Raw genomic sequence first — 18,468 nt, forward strand, 5'->3', positions numbered from 1 at the left:
TGCTACAAGAGAAATGTAAGCTGGAAAAGGAAAAAGCTAATCTGACTTCCAGACTCACCCTGGCCCAATGCCAGGCCTATGTCTTGACTAATCAGGCTCAAAGCTATCAGACTATTGCTAAAAAAAGCAGTTGTTCAAGTGGCCCAGTCAGGGTAAAACTGAAAAACTAGTGAGCTGGGGATTGGAGCAGGTAAAACCCAGCTCCTGTCTCAAGAATGGGAAATTAACTCTAGTAAAATTCAAGGACCTGCACACATTATAAAATGTCTTGGCATCCTATGGAATGCAGGGAAATAGTCCATTTTACCAAAGGCTAAGCTAAAATACTAGAATTTGCAACTCCTGCCACTAAAAAGGAGGCCCAGAAATTTATTGCCTTGCTTGGATTCTGGAGACATTATATTCCCCACTTGGGTAACATTTTACAACCTCTGCATGCAGTCACTAGAAAAGGCTATGACTTTCACTGGGGAGAGGAAGAGAGCATGGCTTTTGAACAAGCTAAACAAGCAGTGCAACTGGTCCTGGATCTATGGCCCATATAGGATGGGCCAGCAGAACTGCAAGTAACTGTCCTAGATCAACATGCTAATCATAGCCTTAGCAGAAACAAGATGGGAAGACAGTACCTGTGGGGTTTGGGACCTGAAAACTGCCAGAGGATGGCAAAGCTTATACACCTTTCTAGAAGCAATTGTTAGCTTGCTATTGGGCTTTGCTGGAATGGTGCACCTCTGCTTCAACCATGATGTCTTTATGAGGCCTGAAATTCTTATTATGACTTGGGTCATGAGTTCCCCCAAAGCTCACCGGATAGGGCATGCCCAAGAAAGTAGCATCATCAAATGGAAATGGTACATACAAGACCAGGCTAAGCCAAAACCAATGGGGGTATCACTTTTACATGAGGATATACAAAACTTGCCAGCTCAGGAAACCACCAAGCAAGTCCTACAGATAGAGAAGGAAACCTCCCCCATCCAATGGGGCAAATCCTTTAAAGAACTAAGCCCAGAGGATCAGAAACATGCTTGGTTTACTGATGGATCTACCAAATACATTGATGGGACCCGACGCTAGAAGGCGATGGCTCATAACCCCTGTTAAAAAGCATAAGAATTTCTGATAAAGGAAGGGGTGGGAGCAGCCAGTTGGCTGAACTAGTAGTGGTCCTCTGAGCTGAGGAGGAGGCCAGAGGGATTTGTCACTTGAATACCAACTCTTGGTCAGTAGCAAATGTTCTTCCTATCTGGATGCCCCAATGGCAACAAAACAAATGGTTAATTGGGAACAAAGAGGTTTGGGGTAAACAATACAGGGAAGACATCTGAATCCTGGCACACACTACCATTATCACTGTTTTCCATGTTGATGTTCATGCGTCTCTGTTTTCTCTTGAAAGACTATTTCATCAGCAGGCAGATCAACAGGCCAAAATTTCCACCATAATTGCAAACTTGAATGCGGATGAATGGATTACAACATGTTCAAGACTTGCAATGAGAGGCTTTATAACGTATGGTATAATTGATAGTGATTACCAGGGAGAGTTAAAGGTCATTTTATACAATACCACTCCAGATTCTTTTGCTATAAAACCTCAGATGCTGGTTGCTCAATTGTTAGTGGAACCTTGTCAACAATTACCCCCGAGGAAATCTCTGCCCAAACAGAGGCTACATACAGAACTGGGGAATTCAGATCCTGGAGCCAAAATCCTGGAGCCAAAATTTGGGTACAGTATCTATCAGGTCCCACCCTTAAGACTGGTGACCTTGTAGCTATAGGAGCAGAAAATGAAGAAGAGTACAATTTCCTAAAGATGAGAAACAACATCATATTCCCCTCCGTTTTTGTTATCACAGGGAATAACCTATCTACTAATGGTCAGCACCTGTGTCTTTGTGTCTGAGGCCAAGAATAAATTCATCAACTGGGTAGCCACCGCTGCAGAAGAAACCAACCGCAGTCTATGTTGGCTATGCGTTGAGTTGCTGGAGGCCGCTGGGAATGGGCTACCTTGGAGATTCCTCCTTGCTAACATTTCTGAATGACTATGTCACTACAAATGGGACCACAACAACACCACTTGCAATCCAACCTGGACTTTCTTTGACCAAACCAAGGCTTGGTGCTCTGGGGTTTCTACAGCCAGACACTGTCAACACATGCTCCAAATCGACATTATCCCCAGTGAAACACAATCTCTTTCCTACTTTCATAACACATGAGTACATTATGATTACAGTAACTCCATTGCTGTCCCCTGGGGGGGCCCTCTGGGTATGCGGATCCTATAGGTGGCAATACCTGCCCCCACATTGGATGGGGAAGATGCATTTGGGGATGGCCATTAATTCCATTCACCATCCGGGATAATAGTGCCCTCCCCAGTAATCTAGATGCTCACAAACATCCCTGGTTACGAGTGCATCTGACTCCCTAGGGGTGGTACCCTATCACAGTATTCTCCCCTGCAGCCGATGTAATCCTGCTTCAGCAACAAATTAAAATATTAAGCTTACTTCTAAGAAAAGCTCTTAATGATAGTAGCACTGGACGTATGTTGTTATCAGATGAATCTGCTCAGCTGCGTACTGTTGTGTTGCAAATGGAATGGCATTAGATACTCTTACTGCAACCCAAGGAGGGGTTTGCGCCTTACTGCATACTGGATGTTAGGGGTATATCCCTGACAATTCTCACAATATTACTCTCCTTGCAAAGCCATGGTGGGTGTGGTTATTAATTTTGCTTTTAATTCTCCTGTGTTTACCCTGTATCTGTAATCTAGATCAACTATGCCTTCCCCATGTATCTGTAGGGGTATTTTCCTGCAATTGATTATCAAATTGAAGCTGAACGTGGAGGAAAAGTTAAATATTAAATTTGAACTCAACTGAACATGGACAGGAACAATAGTCACCCAGTCCCGGAACAGGTGGTGTGAGCCCCTTGAGGAATTCATCCAGCTCTGTTTCAAAGAAATCTCTATTTAATCTATTCCTATTTGTTAGTTGTTGATAAACAATAGACAATCGCAAAAACAAGTTGACCTTTTTGTGTTCCTTGAGCCCAGTCGGGAAGGGCCCTTGTCACTGGGTCTCATGCCAAACAACTGGTTACAAAAAGAGCTAGGGTCCCAGAGCATGCAGAAACTTCATGAGAATCCTCTGTAGTCTGGGGAGTGCAGTGTCCGACTCTGGAGCCCAGGCTGTTGCTTCCCGGTCTGGTGGCAAATCCTCCACAGTCTGGTGAGTGTAAATATAAATATATCTTTTCCCTTCTCCCCTTCCCATTGCAATTTGCTTAGTATATCATTCGCTTGTTATATCCGCATTGCCATGTAATTGGGATAAAGGTTGTTTACTCTTAAAGGTATTGTGTGTGTGTGTCTTTTCTTCTCCCTTGCCCGCACAGAACAATAGGCTCGTCAGCTACTTCCAATCGTTACATTTCTTTTCTTTTTTTTTTTTTTTTTTTTTTTTTTGTTGTTGTTGTTGAGACTGAGTCTCGCTCTGTCGCCCAGGCTGGAGTGCAGTGGCCAGATCTCAGCTCACTGCAAGCTCCGCCTCCCGGGTTTACGCCATTCTCCTGCCTCAGCCTCCGGAGTAGCTGGGACTACAGGCGCCCGCCACCTCGCCCGGCTATTTGTATTTTTAGTAGAGACGGGGTTTCACCGTGTTAGCCAGGATGGTCTCGATCTCCTGACCTCTTGATCCGCCCGTCTTGGCCTCCCAAAGTGCTGGGATTACAGGCTTGAGCCACTGCGCCCGGCCCAATCGTTACATTTCTTAGAAGTTTCCTAATCCGGAGCTGATTCTAGTGTTTGGATGCCCATACTAAGTTTCTGCTTTTCAAGAAGATTTCAATGTAACATCTTACCTCGCAATCATACTGTTCTAATTTTAACAATTATTTATTTAACGCTTAAGTTCTAGGCACTGCAGAATGCTTTACATAAGGTTTTCCAATTTCGTTCTCAAAACATCCCTGTGCATTGGTCGGTATTAATCCCACTTGACAGATATGGAAACTGAGGCCCAAAGAGGCTAGTCCAGGCCACTGATCTAGCTAGTGGTGTAACAGAATTTGTAAATCATATCAAAGAGTATATATTTCCGGTAAAACCCAGAGTTTTCTCCCAGGCCAAGAATTGGCCTTTTTGACCTCTGGTGATTGTTTCTCCCCGAGCCAGATAAGCTGCAAACCTGCTGGAAGCAGTGAAGGGCTGTAGGGAAGAGCAGCCTTTGCGGAGACAGCCATCTGAAATTCTGCTCCACAACCTCCGCTCCCTGAGAGGGGGCCGAACGCACCGCGGTCGCAGCTTCCCAGAGAACGCGGGTCCCCATGTCACCAGTGACACCTGCGCTCCGGGCCCAAAGCACAGTCACAAAGCGCGGGACCTTTGGGCGGTGCTGGGCGTCCTGGCCCCGCAGCCACTGGGCAGGTTAGTTCCGCAGGACTCTGCTCTGTGGAGCTTTTGTCCTTGGGCCGGGGCCCTGCAATCCGCGCGCTACCAAGGTCGAGCCCCTCCAGGAGGCTCCCTCCTCCCGCCATTCTCCAGAGAGGAGGGGGTCGGGAAGGAAAGAACGGCGGGGCGGGGCCAGCCACCCACAGTCCCCAACCCAAGGACGTCACGGTCCCAGGTGCGAGGGCGAGGGGGCGGGAGTCCACCCCGCGCCTCCCTCCTCTGCGGAACTCCCCACCTCTGTAAGAGCGGCCCGGGCCGGCCCCCGGCTCCATTTTCTCGCAGCGGCCACACCTGGAGCCGCGCCTTAGGATTGGGCTGGGCTGGGCTGGGCTGGGCCGCGCGGCAGCCACGGGGAAGACTGCCTCGGGGCGGGGAGGGAGAGGGTGGCCGGGCTGGCCGGGCTGGGGGGGCCGGGGCCAGGGAGGAGTCGAGTGCGCGCTCGGGGCAGGCGGCGGCGCGGAGCGGTGCAACGGCGGGAGGCGGAGGCGAGGGTGCGATGGCGCGGAGCCCGGGACGCGCGTACGCCCTGCTGCTTCTCCTGGTAAGTGCCGCGAGCGGGGCAGGGGAGCCACCGCGGGGGAGGGCGTCGGTGGGCAAGGTCTAGAGCTCGCGCCCAGACTTGCCCGCCGCCCTTGTGCGCGTTACCCGCCCGGCCGCCGCCAGCCCGGCGCTCCCTCCTGCTGCCCGAGGTGGGAAAGGGCCGGGCAGGCTGCGGCGAGATCCGACCTGGGGCTTCGGAAAAACCTCTTGGCTGGAGCCAGGAGAGTAGGTTGTGACCTATCGAAGTTGTGTTTTCCTTCTCGCGTCACCCAGGCCCCAGCGCCCTTTTCTGTGGTGTGCGGGTGTAGTGAGCCCTGGGGCGGGGAACACCATTGCTGGGGGTCGGGGGCTTTGTTTAGAGTCTCCGGGATGAGAAACCTGGGGGCAGTAGGGAACAACCTCGCTCCTCTTCCACGTTCCTTGAATTTCCCTAGGATTCCCCAGCTCCTCTAGCCGCCGACACAAGCCAGTGCGCTGGGGAAACCAGGAACATACTTGTATTCTTAGAGTGCAAAAAGTTGGCTAAAAGTAGTTTGTTTTTTAAAAAAGGTGTAATTTACAAAGCTTAACTTATAAGTGGATCACCCAGATATAGTTTTAACTTAAAGTTCATGGAGTCGGTGTTTCAAAAGTTTTCCAGTAAAAAAAAAAAAAAAAAAAAAAAAAAAAAAAAAAAAAAAAGTTTTCCAGTATTTAAGATAATAAACATATGTAATAGTCGGAAAACTTATTCATTTAAAAAGTTACAGAAAATGGAAGTGTAGCGCCCCTTCCCCCACGCCCCACCCCTCACCACCCGGAGATGACGTTCAGTCCCTGGATCTAGCGTTCTTATGCTCAAATTGGATTTTAAACTGTTGGTTTTCTGTTTGTTTAAGTGGTTACGCGTATGTATCTCGCTGATAGGGGTTTACTAATTGGGTTTTAATAAAGTGGACAGTTATTTTGCAAATGTAGGTGTGAGTTCACCTTCCAGACAGTTCACAAATATGTGTTGACAGAGATCAGATGCAAAATCATACTGTTTTCTTATGTAATAATTAAAAACGCAAATACATTCACTGTATTCAAAGTTCAAAACATGAGCCCTTCTATCCTAGAGTTTTGGTGTGATATGGAAGAAAATCGTGTGTGTGTGTCTCAAAACGGAAAAAGGCGTGACTAAATCCAGTCTAGAGATTTCCATGAACTTTCAGGTGGAAGAGCATGATAATTAGGACGTCCAGGCCTAGCACACAGTTCATTTTCATGTTCTATTTATCCATTTCGTTTTGCCCAGGTGTTTGAGGTAACTTTCAATGAAAGTTCATTTGGTTGACAAAACTTTTCTAAAACATGATTTGGGGCTTCGTTTTTAGCCTCCGGGATGGCAAAACAACTAATCGTCTCACCTTGATGTTTCCTTGGTTAAGAAGAATTTCCAAGCTAATATGACACCTAGCTCACTTTGAGAGTTACATATTCTTTCCGTATATGAAAACAAAAGACCTTTAATCTTCAAATAATATAGCAATCAGGCCAATTTGTACACTCACAGAGTAGCAGGTCAACAAATTAGGCATATCTTTCACTTTAGCAATTTGATACTTTTACCTTATTGGGCAGTAATAAACATCTTTAGAAAGTGACTATAGCCAATGGAACAGGAGCCAAATTCTTGGACTGTTCTATGTATTTTCTATAAAACTTTCTGCAGTATAAGTTTGAATATGTTTATTTTTGTCCAGAGAATAGTGGACAATGCAGCATTTTGCCCTCAGTGTGTTTGCAGTTGTAGTTTTTGGTTAAAAAAAAAAAAAAAAAGGAAAACAACTCATCTGACAGAAGTAGTTGCCAAGGAAACAGGTCCTTTACTGGAAGGAATATAAATTGTAGTCTGTTAGGTCAGAGTTCAGTTGCAGATAACGGAATTTACTCTAGCTATTTAAAGTAAGAATAGATTTATTTCGGGGCACTAAACTGACTACCTAAGTGTAGGAAGGATTGAGAAGACTCCCATTTGAGCTGTCAGTAATGACTTCAAAGCCACACAGCAGTGCCACACTGCTTAGGGAGCTGCTGCCTCTCCTGTGACCAGGAACTGCACTGCCACTCCCACAGTCTGGAAACTGCTGTGATCAGGGCGCTACTTTCGCTACCACCTGCAGACCCATGCATGCCACATCTGCTAGGATGCATAACAACATGGATGCTTGTACCTTGCCTCTTGGTGTTCACGAATCTAATAACTAGAGCCATAGTAAGATGACTACAAAGAACCCAGCTCTTTATATCCACATCTGCTTGCCAGGAAAAACCGCAGGCACAGAGCTCTGTTTGACTTCCTTCTTTCAAATCGCATGTAAATACTGATTGAACCCAAACCCCATTCGGAACGAAGCCTGCAGTGGAGTCTATGACACGTGGCCTTTTGCTTTCCTCAGCAGTACAGGGAGACACACCAGAAGGTAGCTGTGTCACCCACATAGTTATCACACATTTAGGCCAGCTGTATCAAAATGGGAAAAAGAAATAATTTTCTGAGTAAAATTAGAGAATGTTTCCTCTTCAAGCGTTCTTTGTCTGCAATCCATTGACTCCCAAATGGTTCACAGATAGAATTCAAGGGGTTCCTAGAGATGGCAAGGAATTAATTACATATATATTTTAACTACCTTCTGACTGAAATTTAGTATTTCTTTAAATGATGAGTGTGGGGAAGACACTGCCATAGTAGTGTGAACAGTAGCTGTGACTATCACAATAGAATTCACAAATACCTTTATATCTTCTTATGGTGATCTCAAAATACCGTTTATTCTCAACATCACTAATAGACTTTCTACTAGATCTTTTACTTGATACGTTAATAACAAAATACATGATATTGCTGCATCACAAATTGGTATTTTTTAAATGCTGATAACTATTTCAATATAATTGGGTTCATTGATAATCCCCTGCATTTTATTTTATAAATTTGAAATCATTAATCTGAGAAGGGGTTCAGAGGCCTCGCCAAATTGCCAAGGAGGGCTCGTGGGTGAGAGATTTCCTGATGGTTGCTTCAAGTTTGGGTTCGACGAATGAAGCTTGTGCTTTGAAGTCAAACTACATTTTAAGGATTCAATGGCAGCAGATCACACTGTGAGCAGCCATATTTAGTAGGGTGTTAGTTTGCTAGGACTGCTGTAACAAAGTGCTAAAAACTGGGTGGCTTAAAATGACAAAAATGTATGATCTCACAGTTCCAGAGGCTAGAAATCCAAAATCAAGGTGTGGGCAGGGCCATGCTCCCTCTGAAACCAGTTTCCTTCCTTTCCTCTTCCAAGTGTGTGCTGGTTTGTTGGCAATCTTTGTCATTCCTCCTCTTGTAGGTGCATTCATTACTCCAATCCTCCATCTGCGCGTGGCATTCTCTCTTTTGTCTCTTTATATCGTCTTCCCTCTGTGCATGTCTGTGTCCTTCTCCAGATTTCTCCATTTTATAAGAACATCGGTTGTACTGGATTATACCCCAAAATAATGACCTCAACTTGGTTAAATCTGCAGAGACTCTATTTCCAAATAAGGTCACATTCTGAGGTATTGGTGGTTAGTACTTCAATATATTATCTTTTAGAGGTCATAAGTTGATCCATAACAAGTAGATTCAACTATCTATAAATTATCAATAATATCAGAGTTATGCTTAGTGTTCTAATATACAACTGAATAACACAAATAATACATTTAAGTATAAATTAGATGGTGAATATTGAAGCCATAAGAATAATCAATTATCATATCCAAGGATTTTAGAAACATGGATTTCTTACTGGCTTTTGTTTCTAAAATTTGGTAGGTAATGGGAAAGTGGCAGCTCTTAACAAAAATTTTCTTTAATTATAACTTAAGGCAAGTATTTTACAAAAAGACATGAGCATTCATTGGTCTACATTCTCTCTGATTATTAGAAATCCCCGATAAGCTAGATTAAGATTTCCAAGGCTAATATTCTGTGGTATGTGGGTGTAGTGAGCCCTGGGGCAGGCTCACTACAATATAAATATGTATTTATAGAAACTTCCCAATTGATCTAATTGTCAGACAGTTGTAAGCATGAGAATTACTGGTCTATATTTTGCAAAATAGTTTATGACATAGAAAAATTTACATGGGAAAAATTACACATTGAATACAGATTGAAAACTGCCAAATTGTAATTAAAATTAGAAACTTTAGGCTGGGCACGGTGGCACACGCCTGTAATCCCAGCACTTTGAGATGCCAAGGTGGGCGGATCACCTGAAGTCAGAGAGTTTGAGACCAGCCTGGCCAGCATGGTGAAACCCCGCCTCTACTAAAAATACAAAAAATTAGCGGGTGTGATGACGCATGCCTGTAGGCCCAGTTACTCAGGAGGCTGAGGCACGAGAATCACTTGAACCTGGGAGGCGAAGGTTGCAGTGAGCCGAGATTGTGCCACTGCACTCCAGCCTGGGTGACAGAGGGGGACTCTGTCAAAAAAAAAAGAAGGAAGGAAGGAGGGAAGAAAGGAAGGAAGGAACTTTAGTTGAAAGCATAAAGGACTTTTAGATCTATTTGAGCAATTTTTAATCACAGCTTTTTTCCCCTTTCACTCTGCCACAGATTTCAGTAGCTTTGATAACAGCTTTTAAACGTATAGTCTGTAAATGATGAAAAACTATCTTCTCAGTTTTGTTTTTTATTAAGTTTTTATCGTATGCAAAGCTTGGTGATTAGAGTGAAGGAGCTGGAACAACAGAATTCATACCATGGTCTATAGTGAGATGAGAAATGTCCATAAGAAAAGAAACTAAACACACACGACCCCTATTTAGTGAATCCCTGCTTGATGCTAGGCAATGTGCTAAACACTGGGGAACTATGAAAAAGACAGACATGTTCTGCCCACATGGTGCTTACAGTCTAATGAATGGTGCAGCAAGTAAATGGTTAACTTCCAAATGGGTAACGATAGAGTAAGAAGAGTAATAATAGAGAAACATAATACCATGGAGCCTACAGAAGGAACAACTGTCTCAGCACTGGGTATCCCAGCTAGTATCTGAGAATAATTATAAATTAATGAGATGATAAGAAGAGAAATAGATTCTAGGTAGAGAGAAGAGCATCTACAAAGGCCTGAAAACAACAGTTCATGGTTCTGCAGAGGAACCTAAACGTTCATTGTTGCTTGAACATAGAAAGTGAGGCAGAAGAATGTATAGGAAGATAGGCCTTCAAGCCAACAGAAGCCCAAAAAAGCTAATTGCCAAGGAAGTGTTTTTAGGGAGGTATTCACATCACTAAATAAATGAAAAGATGGGCTTTGGTTGAGATGGTCAGGAAAGGGTCAAGAAAGAAGAGATAGGATTTTATAGGATTTGAGTGATTAAGTATAATTTTGCCTGGTTAAAAAGAGAGGCAAGAGGCATTGAGGACTTGGTAAGCTGAGATCAAAGCCAGGCAGAAAAGCCCAGAGATCATGGGGTACCTGGGAGGGAGAAGCAGCCTGGCTGCCATAGGGAGATTGGTTTGGGAGCCAAAGGGGTGGGAAGGCATTTTGGTTGTCACAGTGCCTGAGGTTGCCCCTGGTATTTAGTTCCCGAAGCCCAGGGACACTAAGACTCTTACATTCTGTAGAACCTTCAAGAATTGGGCACATGTGAAGAATTTTTCTATCCAAAATGCTTATAGCACCCACATTGAGAAACAGTGATAGGCAAATAGTAAGAGGTTCTAAGTAGGGATTTATTTTACTTGTCTGGACCCGCTTTTGAAAGGCAAATATCTCTTGGGTTGATTACACCTTGACACATTCATCCACTCAACAAATATTGAGCACCTACTCTGTGCCAAGCCCTGTTCCAGGTCTCACCTCGAAATCACGCCTGACTGTGCATTATTTTCATCAGTCAAGAAGTTGCCAACTGGCTGACTGGGGAGTGTTTTGGATGGAGATGAGAGATGAGACCGTTTAGATTTCCCTTGTTCTAAAACACCTACATCTAACCACTCTTTCAAGCCCCCTACAATGCAAACAAAAACATTAAACTAAATGTTTGATACCCACTGCCTCATTTTAATGATCCAGTCTCCTTAGACCCCAAAAGTGCTTACTGAGAAACTGGGCAAGGGTACTAGCTCAGTCATCATCTCCTTTTAACATCATTAATCATATCATTTCTTGTTCAGATATCACCTTCCTTTGCTTCCTCAGTATTCTGGGGTTCCTTTCACTTACAGGAACCTGCAGTGCTTCTCACCCCTTTTTTTTCTGGCCAAGCACAATGGGGCAGGTGCAGGGGTACACAGTACATATATCACTAGGAGACATCAAGTAGGGGTGGGAGAGAATGGCAGTGGCCAAGAGGATGCTGCCAGTTAGGACAGTGTGTGTGTGGATGTTGAGAACGTCCCCAGCGGCCAGGCAGTCCATGCCCGTCATTGAGCCACACTGCCCTGCTCTCTGTTACCTAGCATCTCTCCTCCCTACTCAAATACTTTCCCGAGGACCTAAGCTTAACATGTCTGCAGTCTGTGCTCTGGGAATTGCATCTTTCTAGCTACTCAGACTGAAAACCTTGACACCCTCTGATTCCTTCCCTGTTATCCCCACACAGGGCATTGCCAAGGATTTTTGTCCCCATAAAGGCTCCTACTTCTACCCGTCTATCTCATCGCCATTCCCCTGATGCTGTTCCTCATTCCATCTCCCTGACTTAGTACTTTAATCTCTGAACTGTCTCCTGCCTTTTATCTTGCACGGTACTGCCAGAAAATCTTTCAGAATCACTAGCGACATAGTCTCCCTAATGAGAAGCTGGCAATGACTCTCCACTCCTTATAAGATCAGTGAAGAACCTCAGCTCAACCCTTTGTCCTTCTTTTCTTTTGGTTTTTTTTTTTTTTGGTATTTTTTTTTTTTTTTTTTTTTTTTTTTTTTTTGAGATGGAGTCTTGCTCTGTCGCCCAGGCTGGAGAGAAGTGGCACGATCTCGGCTCACTGCAAGCTCCGCCTCCCGGGTTCACACCATTCTCCTGCCTCAGCCTCCCAAGTAGCTGGGACTACACGCGCCTGCCACCATGCCCAGCTAATTTTTTTGTATTATTAATAGAGACGGGGTTTCACCCTGTTAGCCAGGATGGTCTCAGTCTCCTGACCTCGTGATCTGCCCGCTTCGGCCTCCCAAAGTGCTGGGATTACAGGCGTGAGTAACCGCGCCCGGCCTTTGTCCTTATTTTCTACTTGCCACCATTGTATAGTTCTAGGTGCCAAACTACACTACTTCTCATTTTTTGTCCAAATATCTCCATGTTCTGGCACATGCAGTCTCTCATCTGTGCGTTTTCCTTCCTCCTATATGCACAGAAACAGATTATCTTCCATTTCCAAGGCCAAGACCATTGCTATCTCCTTGCTAAACCTCTCCTGAATTCCCCACAAGGAAGTAATCTTGCCTTTTCTGAGTTCCCCAGAACTATTTTTATAGCCGTCAGTTATACAATTAAGGTTTCCTACCTCATAGTAGTTTGATCCTCCTATTAAACTGTAAGCTTCTTCAGAGCAAGATATTTGTATCTTTTATCTATAAACTAGCTAACTGCCTTGGGCACAGATGCATTCTTTAAAAACCTCAGTTAAAGTATCTTTCTATGTTTAGAAAAGCTGGAATAATGATATGAATTTCATGTGTTTAAGAGAATTATTTAATGCCCAGGTGGGTTGAGTAGTAATTTTTTTTTTTTTTTTTTTTTTTTTTTTGAGGCAGAGTCTCTCTCTTTTACCAGGCTGGAGTGCAGTGGCGCAGTCTCAGCTAACTGCAACCTCCACCTCCCAGGTTCAAGCGATCCTCCTGACTTAGCCTCCCGAGTAGCTGGGACTACAGGTGCACACCATCACGCCCATCTAATTTTTGTATTTTTAGTAGAGACAGAGTTTCACCATGTTGGCCAGAATGGTCTCCATCTCGTGACCTCGTGATCTGGCCTGCCTTGGCCTCCCAAAGTGCTGGGATTACAGGCGTGAGCCACTGCACCCGGCCAAGTCGTAAATTTTTGTTTAACTTTTATGCATTTAGCAGTCACAAATTGGGCATCCACTATATGACCAATAGTCTTCTAAGGGCATGTGAACTGCCCCCTGCAATCCTGGAGCTTACAGTGGAGAAAGGAGCGTAAGGACAAGAACTTGACATTTTTTGAATATCTGCTGTGTGCCAGTCACTGGATTTAGTGAAAGTTAATAATGGGTGAAATTGAATCAAACCCAGGTTCACCTGGCACCAAATGCCTGTCAATCCAGAGACATCATCGAGAATTCCCCTTAGAGCAGTTTGCTACAGTGAGTCATCAATAAGGTCTGAACTTCTGGAACTAGGTAATTAATTTCACTGCAAATTAGAATCATTCTAGAGAGGAAAAAGAGAAGAAATGTAAATTAAGATTTACCTCATTTCAGAGAGATAGTCCTGCAAAACTGTACATACAACTTTCTAAAGCCCTTGATTTTCACTCTCTTCAATTTTGCTGATCCACTTATTTGAGACTAATGAAATGCTTGCTTCCCACTTTGGACCTTGGAGTCTCCTGTGGGTTAATTTCTGGTAGTTCCTGCAGTTTGCCTTGCTGACAGGCCAGTGCCATCTAATGGTTAAAAAGGACAAGTCTGAAGCTCTTGGTTTTCTTAAACTTCTCGGTGAAAAGAAATCATTGTCTTCATTTTACTTTTCAGTGTAGTGTCAGGAATATACTGCAGCAAAAAAGTGGAAACAGCCTACACTTTTTGTTTATCAAATTTTGTGAAGTCTGTTGTACAGATTTATTTATATTTTGCCTAATTCCAAAAGCATTTGTGGCCATTACAGAAAACACCTACCAGTGAAACGGTATTTTTTTTTTACATTTCTAGTCATTTAATAAATGCTATTTTGAATTGAAATTGTATTTTAGTTAGGTTTGCTTGTTTCAGCAACCCAACAATGACTTCAATGAAAAGAAAAAGTATTGTTTTTCTTTTTTTTTAAATTATACTTTAAGTTCTGGGGTACATGTGCAGAACGTGCAGGTTTGTTACATAAGTTTACACGTGCCATGGTGGTTTGCTGCACCCATCAACCCATCATCTGTATTAGGTATTTCTCCTAATACTATCTCTCCCCTCCCCCCCCAGCCCCAACAGGCCCCAGTGTGTAATGTTCCCCTCCCTGTGTCCATGGGTTCTCATTGTTCAGCTCCCACTTATGAGTGAGAACATGCGGTGTTTGGCTTTCTGTTCTTGTGATAGTTTGCTGAGAATGATGGTTTCCAGCTTCATCCATGTCCCTGCAAAGGACATGAGCTCATCCTTTTTTATGGCTGCATAGTATTCCATGGTGTATATGTGCCACATTTTCTTTATCCAGTCTATCACTGATGGGCATTTGGTTTGGTTCCAAGTTTTTGCTATTGTGAATAGTGCCACAGTAAACGTATGCGTGCATGTGTCTTTATTTTTTTTTTTTTTTTTTTTTTTTTTTTTTTTTTTTTTTTTTTGAGACGGAGTCTCGCTCTGTCACCCAGGCTGGAGTGCAGTGGCCAGATCTCAGCTCACTGCAAGCTCCGCCTCCCGGGTTCACGCCATTCTCCTGCCTCAGCCTCCCGAGTAGCTGGGACTACAGGCGCCGCCACCTCGCCCGGCTAGTTTTTTTTTTTTGTATTTTTAGTAGAGACGGGGTTTCACCGTGTTAGCCAGGATGTTCTCGATCTCCTGACCTTGTGATCCGCCCGTCTCGGCCTCCCAAAGTGCTGGGATTACAGGCTTGAGCCACCGCGCCCGGCCACATGTGTCTTTATAGTAGAATAATTTATAATCTCTTGGGTATATACCCAGTAATGGGATGGCTGAGTCAAATGGTATTTCTGGTTCTCGATCCTTGATGAATCACCACACTGTCTTCCACAGTGGTTGAACTAATTTACACTCCCACCAACAGTGTAAAAGCCTTCCTATTTCTCAACATCCTCTCCAGCATCTGTTGTTTCCTAACTTTTCAATGATTGCTATTCTAACTGGCATGAGATGGTATCTCATTGTGGTTTTGATTTGCATTTCTCTAATGACCAGTGATGGTGAGCTTTTTTTCATGTTTGTTGGCTGCATAAATGTCTTCTTTTGAGAAGTGTCTGTTCATATCCTTCACCCACTTTTTGATAGGGTTGAGTGTTATTTTCTGATAAATTTGTTTAAGTTCCTGGATATTAGCCCTTTGTCAGATGGATAGATTGCAAAAATTTTCTCCCATTCTGTAGGTTGCCTGTTCATGCTAATGATAGTTTCTTTTGCTGCCCAGAAGCTCTTTAGTTTAGTTAGATCCTGTTTGTCAATTTTGGCTTTTGTTGCCATTGCTTTTGGTGTTGTAGTCATGAAGTCCTTGCCCATGCCTATGTCCTGAGTGGTATTGCCTAGGTTTTCTTCTAGGGTTTTTATGGTCTTAGGTCTTACATTTAAGTCTTTAATCCATCTTGAGTTAATTTTTGTACAAGGTATAAGGAAGGGGTCCAGTTTCAGTTTTCTGCATGTGGCTAGCCAGTTTTCCCAACACCATAAAATGGTAAAGTATTTTTTAAGTGACAAATGCTTAGGACCAGTAAAAGTTGAACTAGAAGAAGAGGTATAAACCAGGGAAAACACTACCTAAAGCAATTCAATTGTAGTTGATGAATACTTGTAAAATGAAAAATCTTTTTGTGATGAGGAGAATTCACAGTTACTGAACTGCCCAATTTATTTTATTTTATTTTATTTATTCTTGAGACAGAGTTTCACTCTGTCACTCTGGCTGGAGTGCAGTGGCGCCATCTCGGCTCACTGCAACTTCTGCCTCCTGGGTTCAAGTGATTCTTGTGCCTCAGCCTCCCGAGTAGCTGAGATTACAGGCATGCACCACCACCCCTGGCTAATTTTTGTATTTTCAGTAGAGACGGGGTTTCACTGTGTTGGCCAGGTTGGTCTTGAACTCCTGATCACAAGTGATCCACCCACCTCTGCCTCCCAAAGTGCTGGGATTACAGGTGTGAACTTACAGGTGCGACCTTACAGGCATGAGCCACTGAGCCCAGCCTGAATTGCCTGATTTAGAACACATCTTTTCACATGTCTCTCCGTAACTAGGGGCTCATTATCCAGTTTATGAATTATCCAGGCTCTCCTCTTCCCTTTCCTATGCTGCCATGTGATTTTACACAGTGGTTTCCGAAAGGGTGGTCCCACCTTTGGGACCAAGCAGCATCAGCATCCCCAGGAAACTTGTTAGATACAAATTCTTGGACCCCATCCAGACCTACTGAGTCAGACACTCTAAGGCGGGGCTCAGTAATCTGTGTTTTATCAAGGTGATTCTAATGCTACTCAAGCTTGAAAACCACTGTTCACATCCCAATTAGAAAATAAAAATAAATGGAGTAGAAAAGAAGATTAAATATTAAAAAGCCCTATGCCAAGGAAAAAAATAGGAACTGTCCATGAATATACCAAACTTTACCTGAAATAAGAATTCATAGCATGCATGAACAAGTCAAGTGTAGCAAAGCATTGCTAAATGCATGTTTTAAAATTCTGAGTTAATAAAAAGTTTTCAAAGAAACTGTCTTCCTCTTTGTAACTAACTTCAATATGACTCACCTAAAATCATATTTGTTACATTCAGATTAGCCCAAACATCCCAAGAACAGGTAAAAGATTTTAAGTCATATACTTTATTACTGTCAGATTTAAAATATTTATTATTACCTAACATTCAAATTCAGAGTTCAAAAATTGAAAGTTCAAAATATTGCTTTTTTTTAAAAATTAGCAATTGTGAAAAATACAATTACCTATTTAAATCAGCTGTTGAGTGAGACTGCTATAGGAATATAGAAATGTCTAGATCATCTATAAGTTGGACTTTTAAGTTGGAATTTTCTAAATAAGTTGTGCTGGTTAGCCTTAAAATAAATTTTATAAAAACTGCCTTTTCTTCCTCCCATCCCCAAAATAAGATTAAGAAGAAAAAACTGCAGTAGGTGAATTCTAACATAAACCTGACCCACGTCAGATTTATCAGAGCAGATCACCAAAATCATTGGTCCACCGTGACTGCACTGGGTCACTGGAACTCTTCTGAATGTGTACATTTCTATGACTATAGACTACAGAGCCTTCTTTGTGGCTACAGAGACTACTGCAGACCAGACCACCAGCTCTGCCAATACAAATAGAAAAATCAGGATGTGTGACCGGAGGAAATAAACAAGTGGCATCCACTCCCTTTATTTTATCTCATTTTATTTCTTTCAGATTATTTCAGCCAAAGTTGAAAACTCTTTAAGAATGAATTGGGGATAAACCAGGGATCTTCTGGGCAGTTTTTGATTTGACCTCCTGTACAATAAAAGGGAGAAACAAAAGAGTTATAAAACATTCTGCCTGGTTGGAAGGTTGAGTAACATAAGGAAAGAAAATAACACAGATGTTAGATGATGGGACTGAGATGGGCATGAATTTAAAGAACCACTGGCAAGTGTCACGTCCTCTGTGTTTGAGTTCTAAAGATAGTCTGTTGAGCACACTGCTTACCTTCTAGTAATTTCTTACTGAGTGGACATTAGAAGCCATTATAGGGACTCAAAGTTGAAATAATGTTTTAAACTAATTTGTATTTCTCTACGTCCATTTTTAATAAGATATCTCTTAGTCTGAGTTATTAAAGTTTAAGGGATTACCTCACCGTAAAACCACTGAACACTTCAAGATTCTCTGCTTTAAAGGAAAGACTTCTGATAGAGAACCTGTCAGCCAGGAGGAACTGCCATCCCGTGACTCATGAGTCCCCCTGGATTCTTCGTGTTTAAACTCATCAAGGTGACTTCAGAACAGAAAGTCTTTTGTAAAAGTGCTGACCTTGAAAACAACGACTACATTGATTGATGCTGTTTGGTATTCCCTCATGCCTCTGCAAAAAAAAAAAAATCTTTTGCCAGATACCAGGAAGTCCAGTTTTTATAAGATGTGCAGGATCCAATGGTAGGAAATTTTTTACGTGTTTTTCAAAGCAGCAAAACTAGTTAAAATAAAGTAACTTTTTTAGACTTAGCAAATTAGAAAAGCTTTTGCAGAATTTTTTGGTTCATCTGAAAACACTGCTTTGGATACAGGAACTAGCAGCTTACTTTTCCTCGTCAGTCTTAAAGGCATGTTGCAGGTGACATTTTTCTGTCACCAAGTTCCTGGTGAGAAAAAAAGTCACACATTTAGTGTTTGGAGGAAACCATATCGGCCATCTTGTCCAGCCACCCTTCCAATGTTTGAAACCCCTTTACAGCATCCCCACAGGAAGTGACTCAAACTTACGGAGTGGACAGGTTTTTTTTTAAAGTGCCAGGGAGTGGGAATGGAGGACTAAGGCAGAAAGTTTCTGCTTATTCCATTCATGTTATTTGCAGTATACT

General features: G+C 42.9%; 1 protein-coding gene across 1 annotated transcript in view; it reads left to right on the forward strand.

Annotated features, from left to right (window-relative positions):
- The first annotated feature begins 4,865 nt into the window (after positions 1 to 4,865).
- The window catches only part of DSG2 (desmoglein 2), a 66,057-nt gene continuing 52,454 nt past the window's right edge, over positions 4,866 to 18,468 (forward strand). The window contains exon 1 of the mRNA XM_010380823.2: positions 4,866 to 5,015. Coding sequence (XP_010379125.1) covers positions 4,971 to 5,015 — 45 coding nt within the window. The 5' untranslated portion in view covers positions 4,866 to 4,970. The remainder of the gene's footprint in view (positions 5,016 to 18,468) is intronic.

The sequence above is a fragment of the Rhinopithecus roxellana genome, chromosome 21 (assembly GCF_007565055.1).
Source record: "Rhinopithecus roxellana isolate Shanxi Qingling chromosome 21, ASM756505v1, whole genome shotgun sequence".
Classification (NCBI taxonomy): domain Eukaryota; kingdom Metazoa; phylum Chordata; class Mammalia; order Primates; family Cercopithecidae; genus Rhinopithecus; species Rhinopithecus roxellana.